This window comes from Caretta caretta, chromosome 21 (genome assembly GCF_965140235.1).
Source record: "Caretta caretta isolate rCarCar2 chromosome 21, rCarCar1.hap1, whole genome shotgun sequence".
Classification (NCBI taxonomy): Eukaryota; Metazoa; Chordata; order Testudines; family Cheloniidae; genus Caretta; species Caretta caretta.
Window position 1 is genome coordinate 3773198 of NC_134226.1, and position 21559 is coordinate 3794756.

The window sequence follows — 21559 nt, forward strand, 5'->3', positions numbered from 1 at the left end:
AGAATTATAACATTCATAAACCAGTCGGAGAACACTTCAATCTCTCTGGTCACGCAATCACAGACATGAAGGTCGCTATCTTAAAACAAAAAAACTTCAAATCCAGACTCCAGCGAGAAACTGCTGAATTGGAATTCATTTGCAAATTGGATACTATTAATTTAGGCTTAAATAGAGACTGGGAGTGGCTAAGTCATTATGCAAGGTAGCCTGTTTCCTCTTGTTTTTTCCTACCCCCCCCCCCCCCAGATGTTCTGGTTTAACTTGGATTTAAACTTGGAGAGTGGTCAGTTTAGATGAGCTATTACCAGCAGGAGAGTGAGTTTGTGTGTGTATGGGGGTGGGGGGGATGTGAGAAAACCTGGATCTATGCAGGAAATAGCCCGACTTGATTATGTAAAGAGTTGTCACTTTGGATGGGCTAGCACCAGCAGGAGAGTGAATTTGTGTGGGGGGGTGGAGGGTGAGAAAACCTGGATTTGTGCTGGAAATGGCCCACCTGTTGATCACTTTAGATAAGCTATTACCAGCAGGACAGTGGGGTGGGAGGAGGTATTGTTTCATATTCTCTGTGTGTATATAAAGTCTGCTGCAGTTTCCACGGTATACATCTGATGAAGTGAGCTGTAGCTCACGAAAGCTCATGCTCAAATAAATTGGTTAGTCTCTAAGGTGCCACAAGAACTCCTTTTCTTTTTGCGAATACAGACTAACACGGCTGTTCCTCTGAAACCTCCCTTAGCATTGTTTCCGGGGTTTACGCATCCCAAAATAAATCCTTATTTGGACTGAACGCCAGACCCCCTTTCCCTTCACCATAAATCCCTTGCTTTCTCTGTATTTGCCCCTCTATTTCAACCATCCTTGTTAAGTTTCTTATTTTACGTTTCTGAAATTCCTGTGGGATTATTTGGCCCAGAGGGCTTCAATTATTATTGTCAGAGGGGAATATCTGCTGCCACCCATCCTTACAGTCATGCTCAGCCTGGTAGACTTTGGGCCTGGAACTTCAATATGCTATTCCAGGTGTGTTCTCAGGGACGAGTGCCTCCCTGCTCACCTGATTCATTGTGTATGTAGCCCAAAGTCACCCTGGCCACCTTTCTGCCATGTCACTGCAATAGTAGGCCAACTAGAATTTGCTGCCCAATATTATCCCAACATCTTTCAGCCATTATTGCTTTCCGAGGCACTTTGATCCCATGGGATACCTTCCAGCTGACATCCCCTGTGGGGAATAAGGAGCCTACAGTGCCTGTTTTGCTTTGGTACCAGGATGTGAGAGGATCCGTGTATCAGGGTCCGCTGTCAGCAGGTGGCAAGGCAGACTGATTGATACTGACTCACTGTGGTGGGCGTGGGGTTAGGTAATTCCACTCAGAGTAGGAGAGAAGCAGGTGTGGGCAGAAGTGGGGGAAACGGCCTGGAACAGAGAGGTCCTGGAGGGAAACCCTAGGAATAGCCTAGCGTGGGCGAGAAAGTTTAGACTAAGCTTAAGTGTTGTTGCCGTTTCCACTGCCAATCAAAGAACTATCTCAGAAGAGGGATGTTTTTGGACACTAAACCAGTGCACGCACGCACTCCATGCTAGAGCATGGTAAAATTTCACTCCATTCAGAGCATATTTTTGTGATTTGCCCTTTGCATTCTTAACCAAAGCAGAATGCTTTCAGCAAGGACCTGATCCAAGGCTCATTGAAATCAATGGAAAGGCTCCTATTGACTTTAGGGAATGTTAGTTTTGGCCCCAAGAGAATAAACACAAATCCATTTCAAATTTGTGTGTTTCGTTTAAACTCCACTGATTTCCTCATGCCTCCTTGGGACCTGCTGGATTGTGTCTCTCAGCTTTATTTTTTATTTATATTTTTAAATCAAACTTTTGTGAGATTGTATAAAATTGCAAACAGCCAAAGCAATAGACCAACCAAGAGTAAACAAATAGAGAAAAATATGTAAAATACACATTTCACAAAGTCTCATTTATTCACAACCTCTGTTACTCCAATATGCTTTGTACATTATTAATTGTGATGATTTATGGGACTCCTGATGAGTTTCTATCCTACTGCACTTAATTTTTAACAAGCATAAATTCACTGTGCTTTGCCCAGCAGTCAGTGACAAGAATTGTTTTATAGCTCTTATGACACTTTCCTGATGTATATTTCAATCAGAACTTCAAAATGAGGTTGCAGTCTCTTTAGGCTATACGTTCCTGGTGCTGTTGTACATTTTCCACCTCCCATTTCACAGTTTAGGACATTTCACCTGGCCCTAAAATGCAGCTGTTTTCAACCACAGAGGCACCTGCACTTCAGAGCTGGACGATATAATCCCTAAACTTTAAAGGTTCTTCCCCAAGTACTGCTGAAGTTGGTGGGAACTTGAAGTCAGGCTTGATGGGAGTTCTGGGTGTTCATGGAATGCAGAATTGGCCTCTATACACATACATTCTGTAATTCACATTAGCAAGATTGTAAGCTCTTTGGGACAGGAAGTCTTTTTATGATGTGTGCGTCCAATGCAAAAATAAGCCCTGACCCCTGCTTGGGCTTCAAGGTGTTATTGCAATGCAGATAAATATTACTAACAATAACAATTAGTGGTTAGCATAAAGGGATGCTGGGGGACCTTATGCTGACTCAGTTAGAGCACAGTGAGAGGAGAATGAGATCCTCTTAGGTTTTGCAAGGATGTTTAAAAAGCAGATTTCTTCTAAGCAGCTTTGTGCAGTAGAACAAATGGGAGGTATGCTACTGAAACCAAAGTGGGCTGTTTGCAGCATTGGGAGGTCTGAGTGTGGCTGTCCTGGTTCAAAGTGGGTGAGACCCACACCCGTCCCAGCAGACATGAACCTAGCCATTGCTAATGCTGTTCTACAGCTAGTGAGAATTTGCTGCTTTGCAGAGGCCTTGTGTTGCCCCCTCTTCTCATCTCCAGAGAGAAAATATAAAAACAAAGGATGGGATTTTCAAAAGCACCTGAGTGACTTTGATGTACAAATCTCATTGAAAGTCAATCGGCTTTGTTGCTACTAAGTCCCTTAGATGCTTTTGAAAATAGTGCCCAAAATATTTAGACTGAAAATGTCCCCTTTTACCTGAGATTCATGCCATTCGGTTTGTTTTCTAGTTAGGCCCTGGTGCATGTGACAAGCTAACTTCTTTTGACATTTTCCACATTTAACCTATTTCTTGTGAATGAGTCCAAAAATTCCGGAGCCCAGTCTCGTATTAAGAGGGGGATTCTCACGGCGGCGTATGGATAGTACAGTTCCCGTTTCCGCAGTGCTCCACTCTTGATAATTTCCAGTGCGCACTCCTCCTTTGGTGCACCTGGCTTCTGCATCACGTGGGAAACAGTTTTCTCAGCAGTTTCTGGGGAGAAGGAAAAATACAAGAAAGAGAATTGTGTCATCACAAACCAGTGCAGAGCAATGAAATCTAAAGTTCAACATTTAAGGAGGTATTTGGCATTCTGAAAACTAATTACTAAATAGAGTGGGTTATAAAAAAAATCAAGTGTTCAGATTTCAACAAAACTTCAACTATTTTTTAAAAAAAGGAAATTGGTGAGATGTAGAACTTCTCCCCTGCTTTTTGAGTAATTATACAACTGGAAAATTGTGGTGGTGTTGTTTAACTTTTGCTAATTTTATTACTAAGTTATTCAGGTCAAAAGGCTTGGATAACTTTGTCAGAAATACTCAAGTTTCATTTTCAAAGGTGACTTAGGGTCCTAAGTGCCTAAGTCCCTTTTGAAAATAGGAGTTAAGCTACTAAGGCACTTAGATGTGTTTGAAAATTTTACACCTTATCTTTTACTTGTGTTTAGCACTTACTGGTGCTGTCAAAATAAAATAATAATTACCTTAGCAAGTCTGAGACACTCATATTTGGGCTTAATTTCTTGTGACTATAAAATCATCATTGATGCAATTTTGAGATGTAGTAAAGAAGTTTGCATGAAAGTTAATGTGATCAACTGAATTAATTAAAAACAGTTCCTTCATTTTGGAGCTGAAGCAAGTAGGAGATTTGGGTTCAGTATTGTAAAAACTCCTAAGGAGAAGAGTGAAACTATTTTTTAAAAGCCCAGTGTTTCATTAAAAATGTTCATACTACCAAAAAAAAAAAAAAAAAAAAACCAACCCAAAACACCAAAAACACAATCTGACATGTGGACACTATTCTACAGTCTGGATGTAAGTAATATTTTTATGCCTGGGTAGCATAAGTGCAGCGCTTCTAATTAGCAAGGCCAAATAACTGTGCTGATCCTACCAGTAGCAATGTGGCCCAAGATGCAGAGCGTGATGGAAACATTGATATTCTCAATTATTAATTCCTGTCTCAAGGAGCTGAAAAATCCATCCAGGGCAAACTTAGTTGCAGAGTAGGGAGCAACAAATGGAATTCCAACTTTACCTAGAGAAAGATGCAACAACAACGTTTATGAGGCTAAACACTTGCAGTGCACAGAAGCAAAACCGTGTCATTCTGACTTCGTCTTATCCTTCAGCAACTGTCATATTTTGACTCAAAGAAATTAACTATCTCAATAGGTTGAAGGATATAAGTAAATCCACTAACGTTGGGGTTGAGGGTAGGGGTGGGGTTAAAACATCCCGAAGAGTTTTCCTGTAATATGTGGCATGTACAAAATATATGATGAGATGGGGTGATATAAAGGTATTATCAGCGTGAGGTCTGAATGACTTCCATAACGCACTCACGAGAAATGTGACCCTTGCATAGAACACACATCCACATATACATCAGTGAATGTGTATATAACACACACTCTAGCAAACAAATAATATGTATTGTGATGGCAGATATTAGCATGTGGCTCTGTTACGCAGTATTATAAGATCTTTTGCTTAGTGTGCAAGTGAGTGTTGACTGTTGGGAAGACACATGGTGGTGATGTTAGTCTTTGGTTGTGCCAAGTTGTGTGTAGAGGCAGCTTCAGAAAAGGGGGAGTTTGCTCCCTGCCTTGGACTCACACTTAGTCAATTCTTGAGGCAGAGTTGCTCTCTGGCAACCAGGCATTGGTGTTAGACTGAGATTTCTGGAAGCAGAGACTACCCTGTGTGCTGTTTGACCATCTCATTTTAGGACTAGTGCACGTGCATAAGTAAAACCAGTTGCACTTGGAGTACACCCAGACTGTGCCTCATGGATTTCTCCTCCACTGGGAAGCTGATCTGCAAGATGTTAGACCTGTGCTGCCTCTCAGCAGAGTGGGGTCAGAAGGGCAGTGTGTGAACCATACAGACAGTTTTTGCATTGAGTAAACAGACTTTATCACGTTGAACCCCCAGTCCCAGGCAATTATGTGAGTCTTCTCAGGTGATCCTCCTCTTTTTTGAAAAACAATTTCAGAAGAAGCTTCCTTTGAATCCCAGGTGGAACTAAATCAAAGGAAAGAATCCAGCATTACGGAACAATAAGGGTCTCTCGCCTGGTTCACTCTCACCTGCTGTGGATGAAACCACAAGGATGCTGCCCCCGCTCTCCTTCAGCACTGGTAGTGCAGAGACTGTCATGGCCACATAGCTCAGAAAGTTAATCTCCAGGAGTTTTCGTAGATGCTCAACATCTCCATCGAAGTAATTAAAGTAGGTATAACCGATGTGATTAAGGATCAGCATGTCTAGGCCTCCTGAAAGCAAAGGGGGTATTTTAACTTCAGCTAGAAGAAAATGAAGAAACTGTTTCATGAACCTGTGTCGTCAGCATTTGAACCCAAGACTCTCTCCTTATCACATAGACCTTTTACCATTTGCACTAAAGGAGAAAACTCCCTTAACTAACAGCTATAGTAGGTTATTATTTTCCAGAGACTAAATACACCTCACATTGTGTTGCATCACTGGTTTGAGTTTGTAAGTGTATCTCAAAAACCAAAACCCCTTTTTGTCTATAAAATCCTGTGAAAAACGAAAAGTAAACAATGTAACCACATTATCTAGCATATGCTGCCAGCAATGTTAATAACAATACTTATAATAAGTATATATTTTGAAGTCACCATAGTAGGTGTCAGCAATACACAGAATCAGTTCACTGGTCCTTCATCTACACTTATAGCCTGGGTTTTATTGAGAAGTAAAAATAAGATTGGGGTTATTTGTCTCTAGTGCTAAAAGCACCTCCGTGAAAGGGGCAGGTGGTGATTTCCAGGTTGCAAGCAGTTAACATACCCCATAATCGTTTGGCCTCCTTCACCACGTCTTCTGCAAGTGCCATGTCTTCCATGCTGCCATACATATAGTGAGCAGATGCTGCGCCCAGTTCTAGACACCATGTGACAACCTGAGACAAATGCAACCTTCAGACAGGGATTTTCCCACTGTTAGTCCTCTTAGAGTTTCAAGAGGACACTTGGGTGGCTCAGTGGGCAGAGTGATTAGGTTCTCCTACTTGGGTGAGTCCAATCTGTGTTCACTGAGTGAGATTCATAGCTGGTATAAATACACTGACAGCAATGGAATTAGACCATGCAGGTATTTGGTCCTGGGGCTCTGCCTGCAAAAAGTACAGCAAGCACTAAACATCTGATTCTGCAAACACTTACTTGGCTGTAAACTGTAATTTTTTTCATGGAAATTTGCAAATGGTTATTTTTGCACAGACCTTGTAATAACACACTGGAGACCCTGGCATAGCAGTCAGGTGTTAGTAACTATGTCTGTCAACTTTTCCTGTTAATATTTATGTAAGAAAATAATGTGTACTCTCCAATTCTGCTTATCTTTTAAAAATGTTGGTAACTAAAAATTCAAGCTTTGATAATACCTGCAAGGTTTTAACACTCCAGCTTGGTAAAACCAGCTCTGTGCACTAGTTTTTACCAAGATGCTGTGTCTAAACCATTGATCCTGCAATGCAATCCACTAACTGGTCTCCGTGCAGGGGCCAGGAGCAGGGCAAATGGGTCCATTTCCAGAATCAGAGCTTTTACATTCAACGGTGTTCGACTGGGCTAAGCCGTAAGAACAAGTAACAAGACTTGAGAAATCACCACTTTCTCAAAATCTCATAGCTCAGAAATGTCCTGTGCAAATAGACCTCAAAGTTTTCAGTAACGGTTTCTTCTGGGCAGAAGCAACACATGAGAAACTGTCCGTGGAAAAGAATGGTTTGTGTAAAGATTACTGAATGGAGGGGGTAGGGACATAAGAATTGCCAGGCTGGGTTCCACCTTCTCCCGTGATCTGTGTCTTACGTTGGCCAGCCCCAGGTACATCAGGTGAAGGTGCAAGAAACCCTGCAGTGGTCAGCGAAAAACAGGCTTTAAAATGGCAGTGGGTGGGAGTTGAAAATAGGCTTTTGTTGGAAAACATCCTCTAACCTTCATTATGAGACATTATTGCATCTCCATAAACTGTGTCTGAGCATGCATATCTCTTTAATCAAGTATCCACATGTATATAATATACCCATCACCATAGTATCTAGGTACCACAGGAGTGTTTGGGTATCCAGTTACTTTCTGAAGCTTGGCTTCTGTCCGTGCTGTGATCAGAACATGGGCTCCCATCCGGGCCAGGTGATAAGCCATTTGCTCTCCAATTCCAGTGCTTGCCCCAGTGACGATCACTCGCTTCCCTTTCAGCATCTCTGCAGAGTAGCACATGGTGACTGTTACATGTCCCACTAACATCACCCACAAAATCACTTGTGCCAAACAGACTGGTGAAAGTAACTATTTCTGTCCCAAACCGTACAAGTCAAGCTTCAGATCAAGCAAGCTCTTTGTCCCAAGAGAAGAACCCATCAAGGGAGCAGTGGAAACTCACCCAAAAATACAGGTTTGATGCACTATCACTTCCATTTAAAACCTACTAAACCTTAGTATTTACAACTAGAGCAAACTAAAACTAAACTCCAACAACTGAACAAACTAACAACTGTGGCAAACTAAAATCTGAGATCTCAAAGCTGTAGAAGTTTGGATCCAAAATTCATAACTGACCTTTGTTTCTCTAATGGAACAAGCCCAACCCCTAGAACCAATTTCCTCAGCTAGTGTACATCAGTATCACTCCATTGACCGCAGTGGAGTTATGGTGATTTACACCAGTTGAGAATCTGGCCCTGGATTCTTTTACCAGGATGATGGGTTCAATATGAAAATCTAGTTGGAGCGGAAAACCATCTCACTGTGAAGATGGTTTTTATCCAGAGATGAGTTTTGTGGCTGAAGCCCATCTTTAATTTGAAAATGAAACATTTTAGATTTCATGGTGCTAAACATTGTGTCCAGTTATTTTTATTAACAATAATATCAACCACAGGATTCAAAGTGTATAACTTTGTTGATTTCAAATCACTTACCTTGGAAATTCCTACAAGTCCCAAATAATCCCCTCTATTCATCTGGGAAGCTAGAATATGTCTGCACTTTTGTGTGATTGTCATTTGTCATTTTCTACCAGAGAAAGGAATACCATTTCAGGTGACATTCCTGGACACACTTCATTTCAAAAGGCTACAGTCTGGAATTTGAAAGGCTCATGAAACTGCAGATCCATTGTTATAACTCTCAAGTGTGCCCTTTTGCTATCATGGTTTTAAAGGACATTTGCTTTAATCACTTACCTGGTTTAAAATCTTCCTTTGAATAAAAACAGAAGGCCAAGACCAATCCCACAAATGGAACAAGAATCTTTAGCAACAGCCCCATCCTGCTGCAGAAAAACAAGCATAAAAGAGAGAAATGCTGGAGGTCTGAGCTCCGCAAAAGCAGAGATGTATAAATATTCCGAAAAGTAGGGAGCAAGTTATGGGAGCTTTGAAAACAAGTTTGACTGCAAATGTATGTCATAGTTTTTGTTTACTTTTTGTGCAGGTTAATAATCATTAATCTTTAAACAACAGCGTCATTTTGGACTTCATATTCCCTATTGCACCCTGTTCCTGCTATGGTCTACCTTTGTGTTCTCTGAGCACACTGAAGGAAGGTGTCCTTTTGCTAGAAGGAACCAGCTTCTGAGAAAGGAAGGGTGAGTCTATGAACCTTGGTTCATGGGTTCAAGTACCGGCTCTAATAGCAGGTACTTGAGCAGGTCACCTAACCTCTCTGTGCCTCAGTTTCCTTGTCTATACAATGGGGATGATACTCCCCTACCTCCCAGGGGTGTTGCCAGGATAAATTCATGTATGAGTGGGAAGTGCTCAAATGCTATAGGAATGAGGGACATATAAAAATCTAGACAGAACTTTAGTGTTTGCAGCACAAACTTTACAGGATTCTGCTATTTATTGTCACCACTTATTATTTGTATAATATCCACCATATGCTAGATGCTCTAAACTCCTAAAAGGTCTATCCATTGAGGAGCCTATGTAGACAGGGAACACACACATGCAGGGAAGGAATGCACTAAAAACCAGAGTGAATAAACAGTCGTGTGAGACATGTCTTGCAGTTCCAGTTTATTATTCCCTTTATTAGATCTTATAATTGCTAAAAGGGGTGCGTGTGTAAACCCTTTCCTGGGGAAATAGGGATTGCAGGCTTCTCTCAAGAAGGCTTTCTTAAGGAGATGTTTAAAGGCGGAGAGGAGTGAGTTCTTGTGGACTAGATTAGGGCAGGAGTTCTAAGGCTAGGGGAAAGAAGTAAGTGTATCAGGATTGAAGGATCAGCTCCTAAATGTCTACAGAAAACTAATAGAAAGTTATTGCTGCTAATTTGCTTTCGGGAGGAATTTGCATTTCAGGGAGGCAAAGTGCAATGTTTTCAGTGCATTTCTGTGCATACAAGTGCTGTCCGCAAACAGCGCAATTTCAGAACTTCGCTATCTGGGGAGTTGCAGTAAAACAAGTCTAGGTTAGGTCTCAGCTCTGCTCAGATCCAGTGTAAAACTCAAACATGCTGTTTTTTCTGAATTGTTTTCCAAACACAATTCTGTTTAAAATCCTTTCTTTTACCAACTGAAATAGAAAAACAATCCACATCCTAAAACAGGGGCTTCCACAGAGTCAGGCAATACACCAGGCAAACCCTGCAAAGCTGCCTCCAAGAAAAGCAGCCATATATAAACTTTGGACCCTGATTGTGAGTGCCTGCATGATAGAAAATATGCTGACCTGTAAAATCAGTCTGCGGCCATCAGGTCTTTAACCTGCTGTATCAGACTTGCTCTCCATCAGTGAAAATGACAAGGGTTGAGATGGATTGCCTCTTGCTTTGTTTACCCTGTCCCTGCTTTGGAAGGCATCAGCATGTTTATACACTGAAAAGAGGTGCGGTTTTTACTGGAAAGAATGACAGGTTTCAGAGTAACAGCCGTGTTAGTCTGTATTCACAAAAAGAAAAGGAGTACTTGTGGCACCTTAGAGACTAACCAATTTATTTGAGCATGAGCTTTCGTGAGCTACAGCTGCCACAAGTACTCCTTTTCTTTTTGGAAAGAATGAGTTTCCCTTGGAAGAACAACAGTCGTGTATCTTCAGCTTGTGTTTCATGGGGCTTTTTTGTTTGTTCTGTGAAAGTGAAGATCAGCAGGGAGATTGGCTGGTTAACTAGCTAAGAGTCAAGAAAGTAAAGACACGTACAGAAAGGCACATAAAGAAAGAGAAAGGGAGGGACCCAGAAAGGAGACCAGGAGAATAATAATTAAAAAAGGGAAATAGAAAATGGAAATGTGGTGGATAGAGGGAGAGGTGGAGGATGGAGGGAGTGAATAAGAAGAGATGGGCAAATTCTTTCCTGGTATAAACAAACAAAACTCAGGCCTTATCTACATTGGAAAGATTGCACCTACTTAATTAAAATCAGTTTTTAAACTGATATAGTCACACTGATCCAAACTCCTGTCTGGATGCTCTGATTTCAGTTTAAGGATTTTGTCTACACTAAGAAAATTTATTACTTTATACCATTATATTTATGTTGCAAAGAAAAACCTAGCGTGGATGCAGTTATGCTGTATAAAAGTGCTTATTGTGGAATAGCTTATTTCAGTCTGGGAAGCAAAATAAGACATAGTTATAAGACAATTTATAGTGTTAAAACTGCACCCACATTAGGGTTTATGCCAGTATAACTAACTCCGTAAAAATAAATAAATCCCACTTTAAAATTGTATCACTTTTCTAGTGTTGACCGGGCTTAAGAGTGGCTTAAGTCTGTTCCCAATCCACAATTGTCTACACATAGAAATTATATTGCTTTAACCGTGGCCTTGTCTACACTAGAAAAGTTTTGTTGGCATAGCTATAGCAGCAAACCCTCCTAGAGTACATGCAGTTCATATCAGCAGAAGTGTTTCTGCCAGCATAACTGACACCAGTTTCCCAAGAGACATAAACTGTACTGGTAAAAGCACTTTTATGCTGGTATAAATGCACCTGCACTAGGGCTTATATGGGCACACCAAAGTCAGTAAAAAAAATTTTAAAAAATCACACCCCTCACCAGTATAGCTATGCCAGTATAAATTGTAAGCATAGATCAGGCCGCTAACAGTATAGTTGAAGTGGTACAACCCCACGAGTGTGGACATAGTTACACTGTACAAAGTGCTTTATACTGGGATAGATATTCCCATATGGGAAGGGGGAATAACCTACACCAGAATAACTTTGTGCTGGTATAACTATTTTTCTATAATATGTATAATCACCACCTCATCCAAAATAGTTATAAACTGTGTGTAGACGCAGGCCCTAATCTAATTGGAGAAAAGTCACTCCTAAACCAAAATAAGTACGTCCACACAGGGGCTCACACCAGTTCAACTATGTCAGTTTAAATTTATACCTTAGGCCTGCTCTACACTTAAAACTTAGATCAGCCCAAATACATTGCTCAGGACTGTGAAAAATTTCATGCCCTGCGCGACATAGTTATGCTGACCTCTCCCGCAGTGTAGACCCCACTAGGTTGATGGAAGCATTATTTTGTCAGCCTAGCTACTGCCTCTCAGAGAAGTGGGTTTACTACAGCAATGGAAAAACCCTTTCCGTCGATGCAGAAAGTATCTACGCCACAATGGCACAGTTTACAGCTGTGCCGCTGTCAGGTTTGTAGTATAGACATACTGTCAGGTTCATCTGGTGCGGCTTGCCTATGTAGATAAGGCCTGAATTGGAGTCAATGGCGCTGCACCCAGGTAGGGTGGGCTAAAAAGATGAAATGGAGAAAGGAAGGGGGTGGAATATACACAACTCTAAGGGTAGTGAATTCTATTTTAATAATAAATTTACATCACTACATTTCCTCTGATACATGCTCCACAGCTCTGTGTGTTTGTAGGGGCCAGGGCTGGCTGGAAGGGTGGGGTTGGAGTTGTGGGAGATTTCTGTCTTTCATGCTTTGTTCAGTCTTGATCATGTGTTATGAAAAAATCCAATGGTGCAGAGTCCAGCCATCTCTCCTTAAACTTCAGCTCAGATCTGGGGACAGGAGAAAGTTTCACAATGACACTTTTATTAGAGTTTTTTAGAAAAAGGGGAACAGTTTCATGAACATTGTTCAATTTTTTTGTACATGTGGAAAGAATGTAATTTAAATTTGGAAAATTTCCATCAGCACTAATTATTTGGCCCAAAAAGGAAAACAGAAAGCCAGCACTGCTGTCTGCTAGCAGTCACCTTGCTCCCCCAGTCACCACAAATGCCAGCTGTTAAGTAACCATAATCCAGCTCCTAAGAAGTCAGAACTTTGGTCAGAGACATTCTGGATACTACTTTTGCTATATATTCTGTATTATGTAGTTATATTATTCCAGATACTGTAGCTAAAGCAGTGGGGTTTGCTGGAATGCTGGCTAGCTTTTGTTAGGTCTTGGCCTGCTGGTTTTTAGAGGTGCCAAGTTCCCACTGGGCTGCGGGCACTCAGTTCCTCTGAAAATCAGGCCACTTGGCTTTGGGTGGGGGGCAGTCTTCTCTCTTGAGTAAACATTGTTACATTTCTGGAGTAGAAATTGTCTGATTTTTCCTGGGACAGGATACTGTAGTTTTCCACGTTTACAACCAGGACTCCTTGATCTAGAGAAATTCTGAAGGAATTGCACTCTTAATTCAAAATACAAAGTGCTGTGTATTAGCTTAAAAAGCTCAAAACAAAGATTTTTAAAACAAACATAGCCAGATTTCTGCTGTGGAAATGACCTTCCCACAGTCTGCTTGATCACAAGGGTGGTTATAATATTGTTAAGGCATTGCCTTTCTTCTGTGAATTTCAAATCTGGCTGCTGCAAGGATTTTATCTACCAGGAGAGGGAAGTATGGGATAAAATACAATCCTTCCGCCTCTGCAAAGATCTCTTCATACGCAGCTGACAAATACATAGACTAACAATCAATAGTGCAACAGGAGCCTAGTTCCTTTAAATAAAAATCTCATAAAAATCATATTGAGACAGGACGAGTGAGGTAAAGGCAATGGCCATTGCATTTCACTGATGAGGTCAATTGGTCCTTAAATATGTTCAAATGCGGAGAAGTGTGAGCTAAGGAAGAGTTATAGGAAATGCAATCCCAGGGCACCGAATTCAAAAATCTTTTCCAAAACATGGGTTTTCAAGGCCAGCATGACTTCACCATGCTCCCAGCTGCAGGAGCAGGAGTGCCTGCGTTTGTATCCTGTAATGACAGGAGTGACATGCTTAGGGTTGCCAACTTTGTACTGGCACAAAACTGAACACCCTTGTCCAGCCCCTGCCCTGTCCCTCCTCCGAGGCCCCGCTCCTGCTCCACCCCTTTTCCTAGGCTCTGCCCCCACTCACTCCATTCCCCCCCCCCGTTGCTCGCTTTCCCCACCCTCACTAACTTGCTCATTTTCCCTGGGCTGGCTCAGGGCATTGGGGTGAGGGAGGGGCTGAGGGCTCTGGCTGGGGGTGTGGGCTCTGTGATGGGGCCAGAAATGAGTAGTTCAGGGTGTGGGATTGGGCTCTGTGATGGGGCAGGGGGTTGGAGTGTGTGAGGGCTCCTGCTGTGGGTGCAGTCTCTAGGGTGGGGCTGGGGAGGAGAGGTTTGGGGTGCCTTAGGGTGCTCCAGGCTAGGACTGAGGGGTTCGGAGGGAGCTCCAGCCTGGGGCAAGGGGTTGAGGTGCGGGAGGGGTGCTCCGGGCTGGGATCGAGGGGTTCAGAGGGTGGGTGGGGGATCAGGTCTGGAGCAGAGGGTCAGAGGTGCAGGCTCTGGGTGGCCCTTACCTCAGGTAGCTCCCAGGAGCAGTGGCATATCCCCGCTCTGGCTCCTACGCTGAGGCGCGGCCAGGTGGCTCTGCGCGCCGCCCTGTCCACAGGCGCCACCCCCGCAGCTCTCATTGCTTGCTGTTCCTGGCCAATGGGAGCTGCAGAGCTGGCGTTTGGGGCGGGGGCAGCATGCGGAACCCCCTGGATGCCCCTACTCATAGGAGCCAGGGTGGCGGGAAGACATCCTGCTGGCTCTGGGAGCCGTGCAGAGCCATGGCAGGGAGGGAGCCTGTCTTAGCCCCACTGCGGCACCTACTGGACTTTTAACAGCCCCGTCAGTGGCGCTGACTGGAGCTGCCAGGGTCCCTTTTTGACCAGGCATTCCAGTAAAAAAACAGACACCTGGCAACCCGAGGCATGCTGCATTGGTTTTCAGGACTGTAAAATACCACATGATCCCAGGGTCACACGATGAGGGATCCCAGCATTGCATTCCCTAAATGAGAAGGAACCTGGGCTAGGGAGCTCCACAGCACACCAGGCCTTGATTTAAGGTAACCCCAGAGACAGATATGAGCAGAAAGGCAGTGGAGAACTCAGACTGATGAATTTTTCTTTAGGTTTTCCACATTGTAGCTTCTTCTGATCAGATAATTCAGGAGTTCTGGAGCCCAGTCCCGGATCAAGAGGGGGATTTTGGTAGCTGCATATTTGTAGTAAATTTCCCATTGGCAGAGGGCTCCCGCCTTGATGATTTCCAGCGCACACTCCTCCTTCGGCGCCACATCAGAAGCTGCTTTCATGGCACTTTCTAGCACCGTAGAACAAAAGGAGCTTTGGTCAGATTTACAGTCCTCTCCACTAGTGAGCCCTGCACGTCCAGGGCCAGCTGAACCCAGCTTGGATTTGCTTGTTTTAATGATTGTTTTTAAGCCATTTAACATCAATTGAGCCTTGAGTGGCTTAGTGAGCCTGGGAGAAAACCAGCATAACCCCTCTCTTGTTGTTACATGTGCTCGGTACCGTGGTAGCACTAGAAGCCCCAGTCAACAGTAGACAAGAGCCCCGATTGTGCTAGGCCCTTTACAGATGCAGAGGTCAATGCAAACCCTGCCCCCAAAAGCTTATGATTTAAGCAGATGAGTAACACAAGGGTTGGGGAGAGGGAGTCAGCTCAGTTTCAGTGATTTTGATAGGCATACTAGAGCCTGTAAAAACAAGACAAAACAAACTCAAAGTTGGAGATTTCAACAGAGGAAGAGAATTTTGCAAAATGTTGTAAATTCCCCCCACCTCCCCCATTTTCCAAGCAACTCTCATGCATACACTTTCATATTTTATATATTCACGTTGTACTTGCATCAGTACATAAATATACAGCAACTTCTTCAGCTGGTATAAATTGCTGTCATTCCATTAACTTCAGTGGACCTAGGCCAATTTATACCAGCTGAGGATCTGGCCCGCAGACTTACCCTAACTGCACTTCAGGCTGGCCTAGCCATTATTCATTGGCTGATTTCTTTGGGATGGTGAGTCAGAAATGGGTCTGAGGGTATGTCTACTCTACGGAGATTATGCCATCATAGTTATGTCACCGGAGCTGTGCCAGCATAGCCCCCTAGTGTAGACGTAGCTTAGAGCAACAGAATGAATTGTGCTATCAGTGCAGCTCCCCTTACAACATTTGCTACGTCTATGGAAGCACTCTTTGCTTGACATAGCTGCAGCTACATCGTTGGTTTTGTCAGCATAATTATGCCAGGCAGGGTGTGTTTTTTTTCACTGATTGACATAGTTATGCTGGTATAAAATTTCAGTGTAGCCCAGGCTGAGACTAGGATTTGGAGGAGGGTGGGGGTAGTGTCCTTCCAGATCAGCCCAGAGAGGGCATTTCAAGTATTTGGGGTGGCATGAAAGAAGACAAGAACATTGGTGGGGAGTTGACAAGTAGCATGGGTCGAGCAGAGGCAGAAGAGGAGAAGGAATGGGGGACAGAGGTGTGAAGCAACTTGAAAGTTAGGATAAAACGCTTGAATTTGGAGGGTGACTAGTTCCTAATCAGCAAGGTCCACACAGCACTGATCTTACCTGTGTCAATGAAGCTGAGTATACAGAGCGTGATGGAAACATCAACCTTCTGAATGATTAATTCCTGCCGCAAGGAGCTGAAAAACCCATCCAGGGCAAACTTGGTTGCAGAGTAGGGAGCGGTAAATGGAAACCCAACTTTACCTAGACACAGAGCAGCAGTGTCGACATGGTTAAGTTCTGTTACAGTGCTGCGTAAAGATTTATTTGATTCCGCACCAGATGTAACATTCTTTCCAAGTGCGTTGAGTGCCGGTGAAGTGTCACGCCAACGGCCCCAGAGATGCAGGCGCGGGGTTCAGAGGACGGCAAGGGATCTGGGCACTCAAACCCTATTGCTCTGAACTCTCTTCAGGTCCTGTGACTAGCCCAGCCAAATGTCCTGGCCACGCACAGAGCAGGTGGCAGCAGCGTAAGCTTCCCACCTTCAATGCTCTCAACGGATGTGCTCAGACCTGACCTGGAGAGATCACCCACAGTGCTGAGTTCAGCCTCAGTGGCCCTTTGGGTCCTTGGCGCCACAGCTGAGCTCACCAGCGAGGGGTTAACTAAGATGGCAGATTTACCATAGGGACACCTGTCACTAAGATGCTTCATGTAAGCCAGAGAACTATCAGCTAGTGGGGTCAGCTAGCTATTGAACTTGATCCACAGAAACAAAATGACCCTGTCTAATCAGTCAAATAGCCAATACAAGGAGAGAGCCAAATATTTCCAGTCTGTGCTGGTCAGACTGTGATGCCAATATCTGAAGAGCTTGAGCTGTACTCCTCCGATGATCCCCTTTGTTTGTCATAAAGAAGCATGCCAAGGTGATCAGCTTCTAGTGACAAAGCACTAGGGGGAGCCAAACCCAAGGAAAGTGTAATTTAGTTTTGAAGGTGCTGAGTACTTGCCTCTCCCATTGACATCCCTTGGATTTTCAGGTACTCATCACTTCTGAAAATCAGCCCCCAGGTCTCTGTCCCCGTTCATGGCTCACCTGCCATGGATGAAACCACCACGATGCTGCCCACACTGTCTTTCAGCCTGGGCAGGGCTGAGACAGTCATGGCCATGTAGCTGAGCAAGTTAATCTTCAGCAGCTTCTGCACGTGCCCTACGTCGCCGTCAAAATAGTTAAAGTACGAGTTGCCAACGTGGTTGAGAATCAGCATGTCTAGGCCTCCTGAAAGCAAAGGGGAGAGCCAGGGATGCTTTAGTTTAGAGGGGAAGAGGACAAAGGAAGTTCAGAGCACACCACTTGTCTACGCTACGTATCTTTTCCTTTAGTCACTATGAATCTCTGCAGGAATCTATTCTTTGGAATGAAATACATCTATTATTCTTATTATTTTTAATAATAAGGGAGGCTCTTGGGTCACTGCACGGGCCTTTCATCTCTGCAGAGCTGGGTCAAAATCCAGATTCTGCTTGCCAGTACAAGTGTGACTGGCACGCACTCACCAAGTCCCAGTCTTCAGACTCTATTACAAAAACACTGTGTTGTGATTTGTACTTTCTTCTCATTCAGGATGTGTGTGTGTGTGTGGGGGGGGGAAGCAGATCTTTTTTGACCTGCATGTGGGCCCACATGTGCAGCATCAGGATGTGTGGCAAGAGAGAACAGACAGGTGTGGCTTTTCACAGCTTTGTGCAGTGACCTATAATGGGCATAGCAAGATTGCTCCAGCACAAAGCGAACGGAAGGCCTAGGAATGTAATACCCATGGCTCTGGGACGGAGATCCAGGAGCGGAGTATTACGGAGGTGTAGGATTGCAATCGAGTGCACTTGAGATCAAGCCTGAATGGTCGAGCTGTGTGTGGGTCCAGGTTTCGAACAGCATGCGGGGCCAGCAGGGTAGGATTGCAGTCCACTAGCAGAACAAAGACTGACGCAACAGATGATGCTTCTAATCAGGGCAGAGTTGCGTTGGCAGAGCTGGGGGAGGGGGGGGGATGCATGCACAAAGCCTGTCTATGCTATGGTGGCTCTCTTCAATCCTATTTGCATTTCACATTCACAAGTGGCCAGTTAATACATTTAACAATAATTGTAACTATAACTCGATATAGTTACTGCATGTATGGATTGGTCACTTGTGAATGTGAGATACAAATAGGAATATAATTCTTCATTCTTCTCGTTATACACACACACACGTAATGAGAAGAATGAGGGACATTTCCACATCCCTCCTGCTTTTCCTGCCTTTTAATGTGGCAGACAGTAATGTGGCTAAGGAGTGATGCCACATCTCTCTGCGTTTCATCACTCGTTAAAGGTCGGATGGCGATTTCCAGACAGTGAGCTGCTAACGTACCCAGCACTACTTCAGCCTCCTTCACCACATGCTCGGCAAAGGCCTTGTCCTCCATGCTGCCGCTCACATACTGCGCAGAGGCTGCCCCCAGCTCCAAACACCGGGTGATGATCTGGAACGCATGAATGGAATGTTGTAGAAACACATTCCCCACTGATGAACCTTGGAGCGCCTCAGTGTGTTACATCCATGGTTGGATAGACGTGGCTCTGTGGGTAGAATGAGCGCATTCGGCCTGCCAAGGGTTACTGTCTTGAACGCTCTGGCTCTGGCTTTAAACAGTGGGCACTAAAGGATGCCAGAATGGGATTGGAGCCTCCTGGGACTGCAAAGTCCGTGTACCATGGAAATCTGAAGCAACCTGGCTATTTCCCAGTAGAGTCTGCTCTGCAGTGGAAGTCTGTGCTTGCAGGATGAGTGGGGGTGTGTCTATATTACTGCAATGCAGTGAGAGTGCATTCTTGTGTGTTCATGCACATGTGACTGTGCGTATGAGATTGTGTGTACATGAGTGGGTGTGAGCATGGATACCAGCGCATGTATAAAAAGAAGAGTGTATGTGTGTGCATGACCAGGAGCATGAATATGTACATGTTTGTGCCTCACAAGCATGCGTGTAGGTTTGTGCATGTGTGAGAATCAGCATGCGAGTGTACCATTGCGCATATCATGTAATTGCAATGGTGAGTGTCCATGCGTGTCTGTATGTCTATATGTTTGACATAAGACTGACCTTCGTGTGTGTGCTCGGTACTTACTTTCTGAAGCTTGGCTTCCGTCCGTGCTGTGACCAGAACATGGGCTCCCATCCGCGCCAGGTGATAAGCCATTTGCTCTCCAATTCCAGTGCTTGCTCCAGTGACGATCACTCGCTTCCCTTTCAACATCTCTGGAAAGCAAGGCACAGGGATGTTAACTTACCAGGATACCAGAGAAAGATTCCCCTTCTCTTACCCCCCCACCCCATGCCCTCCGGGGTCAAGAAACCAAAGTGGACAACAAGCCAGTCTAACCTGCCCAAACTAGCATGCTCACCCTGCACCAGGCAAACTCTCTGCCTTGTCCCAAGAAAACTGTAGTAAGAAGAATAGTTAAAATTCCTAATGTGAAAAAAGCAATATTAACAGGGACATGGCCAGATTTTTTTTTTAAACTATCATGTTGCAAATCAGGATATGCATTTTTTTGGTGATAATTAAAATTTCCAGCCATTTTCAAAAAAGATATTTTCAATGTTTTTAAATAAGTATTTTTAAAATTTTTTTTGTAAAATAGCCTTTTTCTTGCTCTTTTTTTACAAACATAAATCATGTGAAAATGAATGTTAAGAGCTCCCCCCCTGTAAATCCGAATAATAAAACTCCTACTTCACCTGTTTCCTAAGAAAATATTTCTCTGTGTTACTTGCTTGATGTAGTTTGAAAGCTCTGCAAAGCAGAGTGGTCTATTATCTGCAGTGTAACAAATGCCCAGACATGTTTTATTTCAGGCTCTGTACACATCCTGTGTAAAACATTCAAACGTGGCTTTTTCTGTTTAATTTTAAAAATACATTTGCTTTTAATAACTTACCAGGTTTAAAATCCTCCCTTGCTGAATAAAAACAGAAGGCCAAGACCAATCCTACAAAGGGAATGAAAATCTTTCTCAGCAGACCCATCCCACTGCAGAATCAGGAAATAATCAAGCATGAAAGAAGAAGGAAAAAAACAACAACTCCTCCGCAGATCTGCTCCAGACAGAAGCACCAATGCCTGCCCTTTAAAAACCTGTTAGTGAAATGACTGCAGCTCCCCAAAGGTTCAACCTTTGGAAAATCACAGTGGTGGGATTGATGGGTCCATCAAAACCTTTAATTTGCTCCTCTTCAGAGTTGATAAATCTCAGCCTAAGTGACAGCTTCGCTTTGGGGTCTGGCCAGCTTATTTAATATTTCCTGTCCCTACGTTAAAATACAGAATTTTGCACAACACCCTGAAAGAGGTGTGCCTTTGCTGGAAAGCATCAAATTTCACTGTAGGGAGCATTGGAGACTGCCTACTGAAGGTGGGAGAACGTTGCGTTGTATTATCATCTGTCTGCTAAGCACTGACTCTGCACTCAGGCACTATTGCAGACACATAAGAGGACACGGACCCTGCACCAAGGAGCTTGCAATTGTATTGCAGTTCAGGCAAAAGGAAAGCCACTCAGGCCCATGAAAGCCGCCAGCTGGGGGCATTGGTTCAGCGTTGCAGTGCTCTGGACTGGGTAACACACTTTGGTTGTGTCCCCACTGCAGCTGGGGGGTTAGCCTCCCAGCCTGTGTAGGCAGACTCGTTCGAGCAGGGCTTGAGCTAGTGTGCTAAAAGTAGCTCTTTAGACGCTGCAGCGCTGGCAGAGACTCAGGCTAGCCACCCGCGCTCTGACCCAAGGGGGCGTGTGGGCTTGAGAGGCTGAGCTGCCACTTGAGCTGTAGCATCCACACTGTTGTCGTTGGCACGCTAGCTCAAGCCCTGCTAGAACGAGTCAGTCTACATAGGCTGGGAGGCTCACCCCCCAGCTGCAGTGTAGACATACTCTTTAGGGCCTTGATTCAGCAAAGGGTCACCCTTGTGGGTGCTGAGCTGGAGGCCCCAGGTTGTTCAGAAGATGCTTTCCCAATTTAACTCATTTTATCGTAGTGGTCTAATTGGCTGCCACTAACTGGCTGTCTCATCAGAGGAGCCAGGGTTTCAGAGAGTCTGCACTGAACTCCCCGCTAGGTGTGGTCCCTCCGGTTCAGGATGGAGGCAGTGGGGCAGCGCTGGGAAACTTGCCCTGATGCTGTGCCCCATTGTGTGGGTAAATGCAGGTCTTTGCTCTCCAGGGGAGTCTCTCCAGCATCTTTCACTAGCACTCAATTCATTTTCAGATTAAAGAGGAAAAATCGAAGAGAACTTCAGAGCAACAGCTAACGGCTCGGGGGTTAGGCCTCAGTAAAGTCGATTACAGAGGTCTTATAATAGGTGTCTGCTTAAGCTGCTGTC

At 44.1% G+C, this 21559-nt stretch overlaps 2 protein-coding genes across 3 annotated transcripts; both read right to left on the reverse strand.

Annotated features, from left to right (window-relative positions):
• Positions 1-1999: 1999 nt before the first annotated feature.
• Positions 2000-12407, reverse strand: LOC125625179 (11-beta-hydroxysteroid dehydrogenase 1-like). Its single transcript, XM_075121925.1, has 7 exons — positions 12225-12407; positions 8613-8701; positions 7501-7631; positions 6212-6323; positions 5485-5670; positions 4287-4430; positions 2000-3380 (listed from the first exon to the last, which is right to left on the reverse strand). Exons 2-7 carry the CDS (start codon positions 8695-8697, stop codon positions 3160-3162), a joined length of 879 nt encoding a protein of 292 aa, XP_074978026.1. The 5' UTR covers positions 8698-8701; positions 12225-12407; the 3' UTR covers positions 2000-3159.
• A 1366-nt stretch (positions 12408-13773) lies between these two features.
• LOC125625178 (11-beta-hydroxysteroid dehydrogenase 1-like) lies at positions 13774-20563 on the reverse strand. 2 transcript variants are annotated; one of them, XM_048826921.2, is made up of 6 exons: positions 20124-20563; positions 19310-19440; positions 18552-18663; positions 17229-17414; positions 16247-16390; positions 13774-14966 (listed from the first exon to the last, which is right to left on the reverse strand). In XM_048826921.2, exons 1-6 carry the CDS (start codon positions 20209-20211, stop codon positions 14752-14754), a joined length of 876 nt encoding a protein of 291 aa, XP_048682878.2. In that variant the 5' UTR covers positions 20212-20563; the 3' UTR covers positions 13774-14751. The 2 variants fall into 2 exon arrangements, with proteins under 2 accessions (XP_048682878.2, XP_048682876.2); XM_048826919.2 differs by having other exon boundaries at positions 14873-15363; positions 20124-20560.
• Between the last annotated feature and the right edge of the window lie 996 nt (positions 20564-21559).

Coding starts and splice junctions, on each gene's coding strand:
- LOC125625179 (XM_075121925.1), bottom strand. CDS start 8,697: ATGGGGCTGTTGCTAAAGATTCTTGTTCCATTTGTGGGATTGGTCTTG. Junction 7,632..8,612: donor AAAGGAAGATTTTAAACCAG/GTAAGTGATTAA, acceptor GCTACTCTGCAG/AGATGCTGAAAGGGAAGCGA. Junction 6,324..7,500: donor CAGAAGCCAAGCTTCAGAAA/GTAACTGGATAC, acceptor CATTTGTCTCAG/GTTGTCACATGGTGTCTAGA.
- LOC125625178 (XM_048826921.2), bottom strand. CDS start 20,211: ATGGGTCTGCTGAGAAAGATTTTCATTCCCTTTGTAGGATTGGTCTTG. Junction 19,441..20,123: donor AAGGGAGGATTTTAAACCTG/GTAAGTTATTAA, acceptor CTTGCTTTCCAG/AGATGTTGAAAGGGAAGCGA. Junction 17,415..18,551: donor GGAGGCTGAAGTAGTGCTGG/GTACGTTAGCAG, acceptor CTTTGCTTTCAG/GAGGCCTAGACATGCTGATT.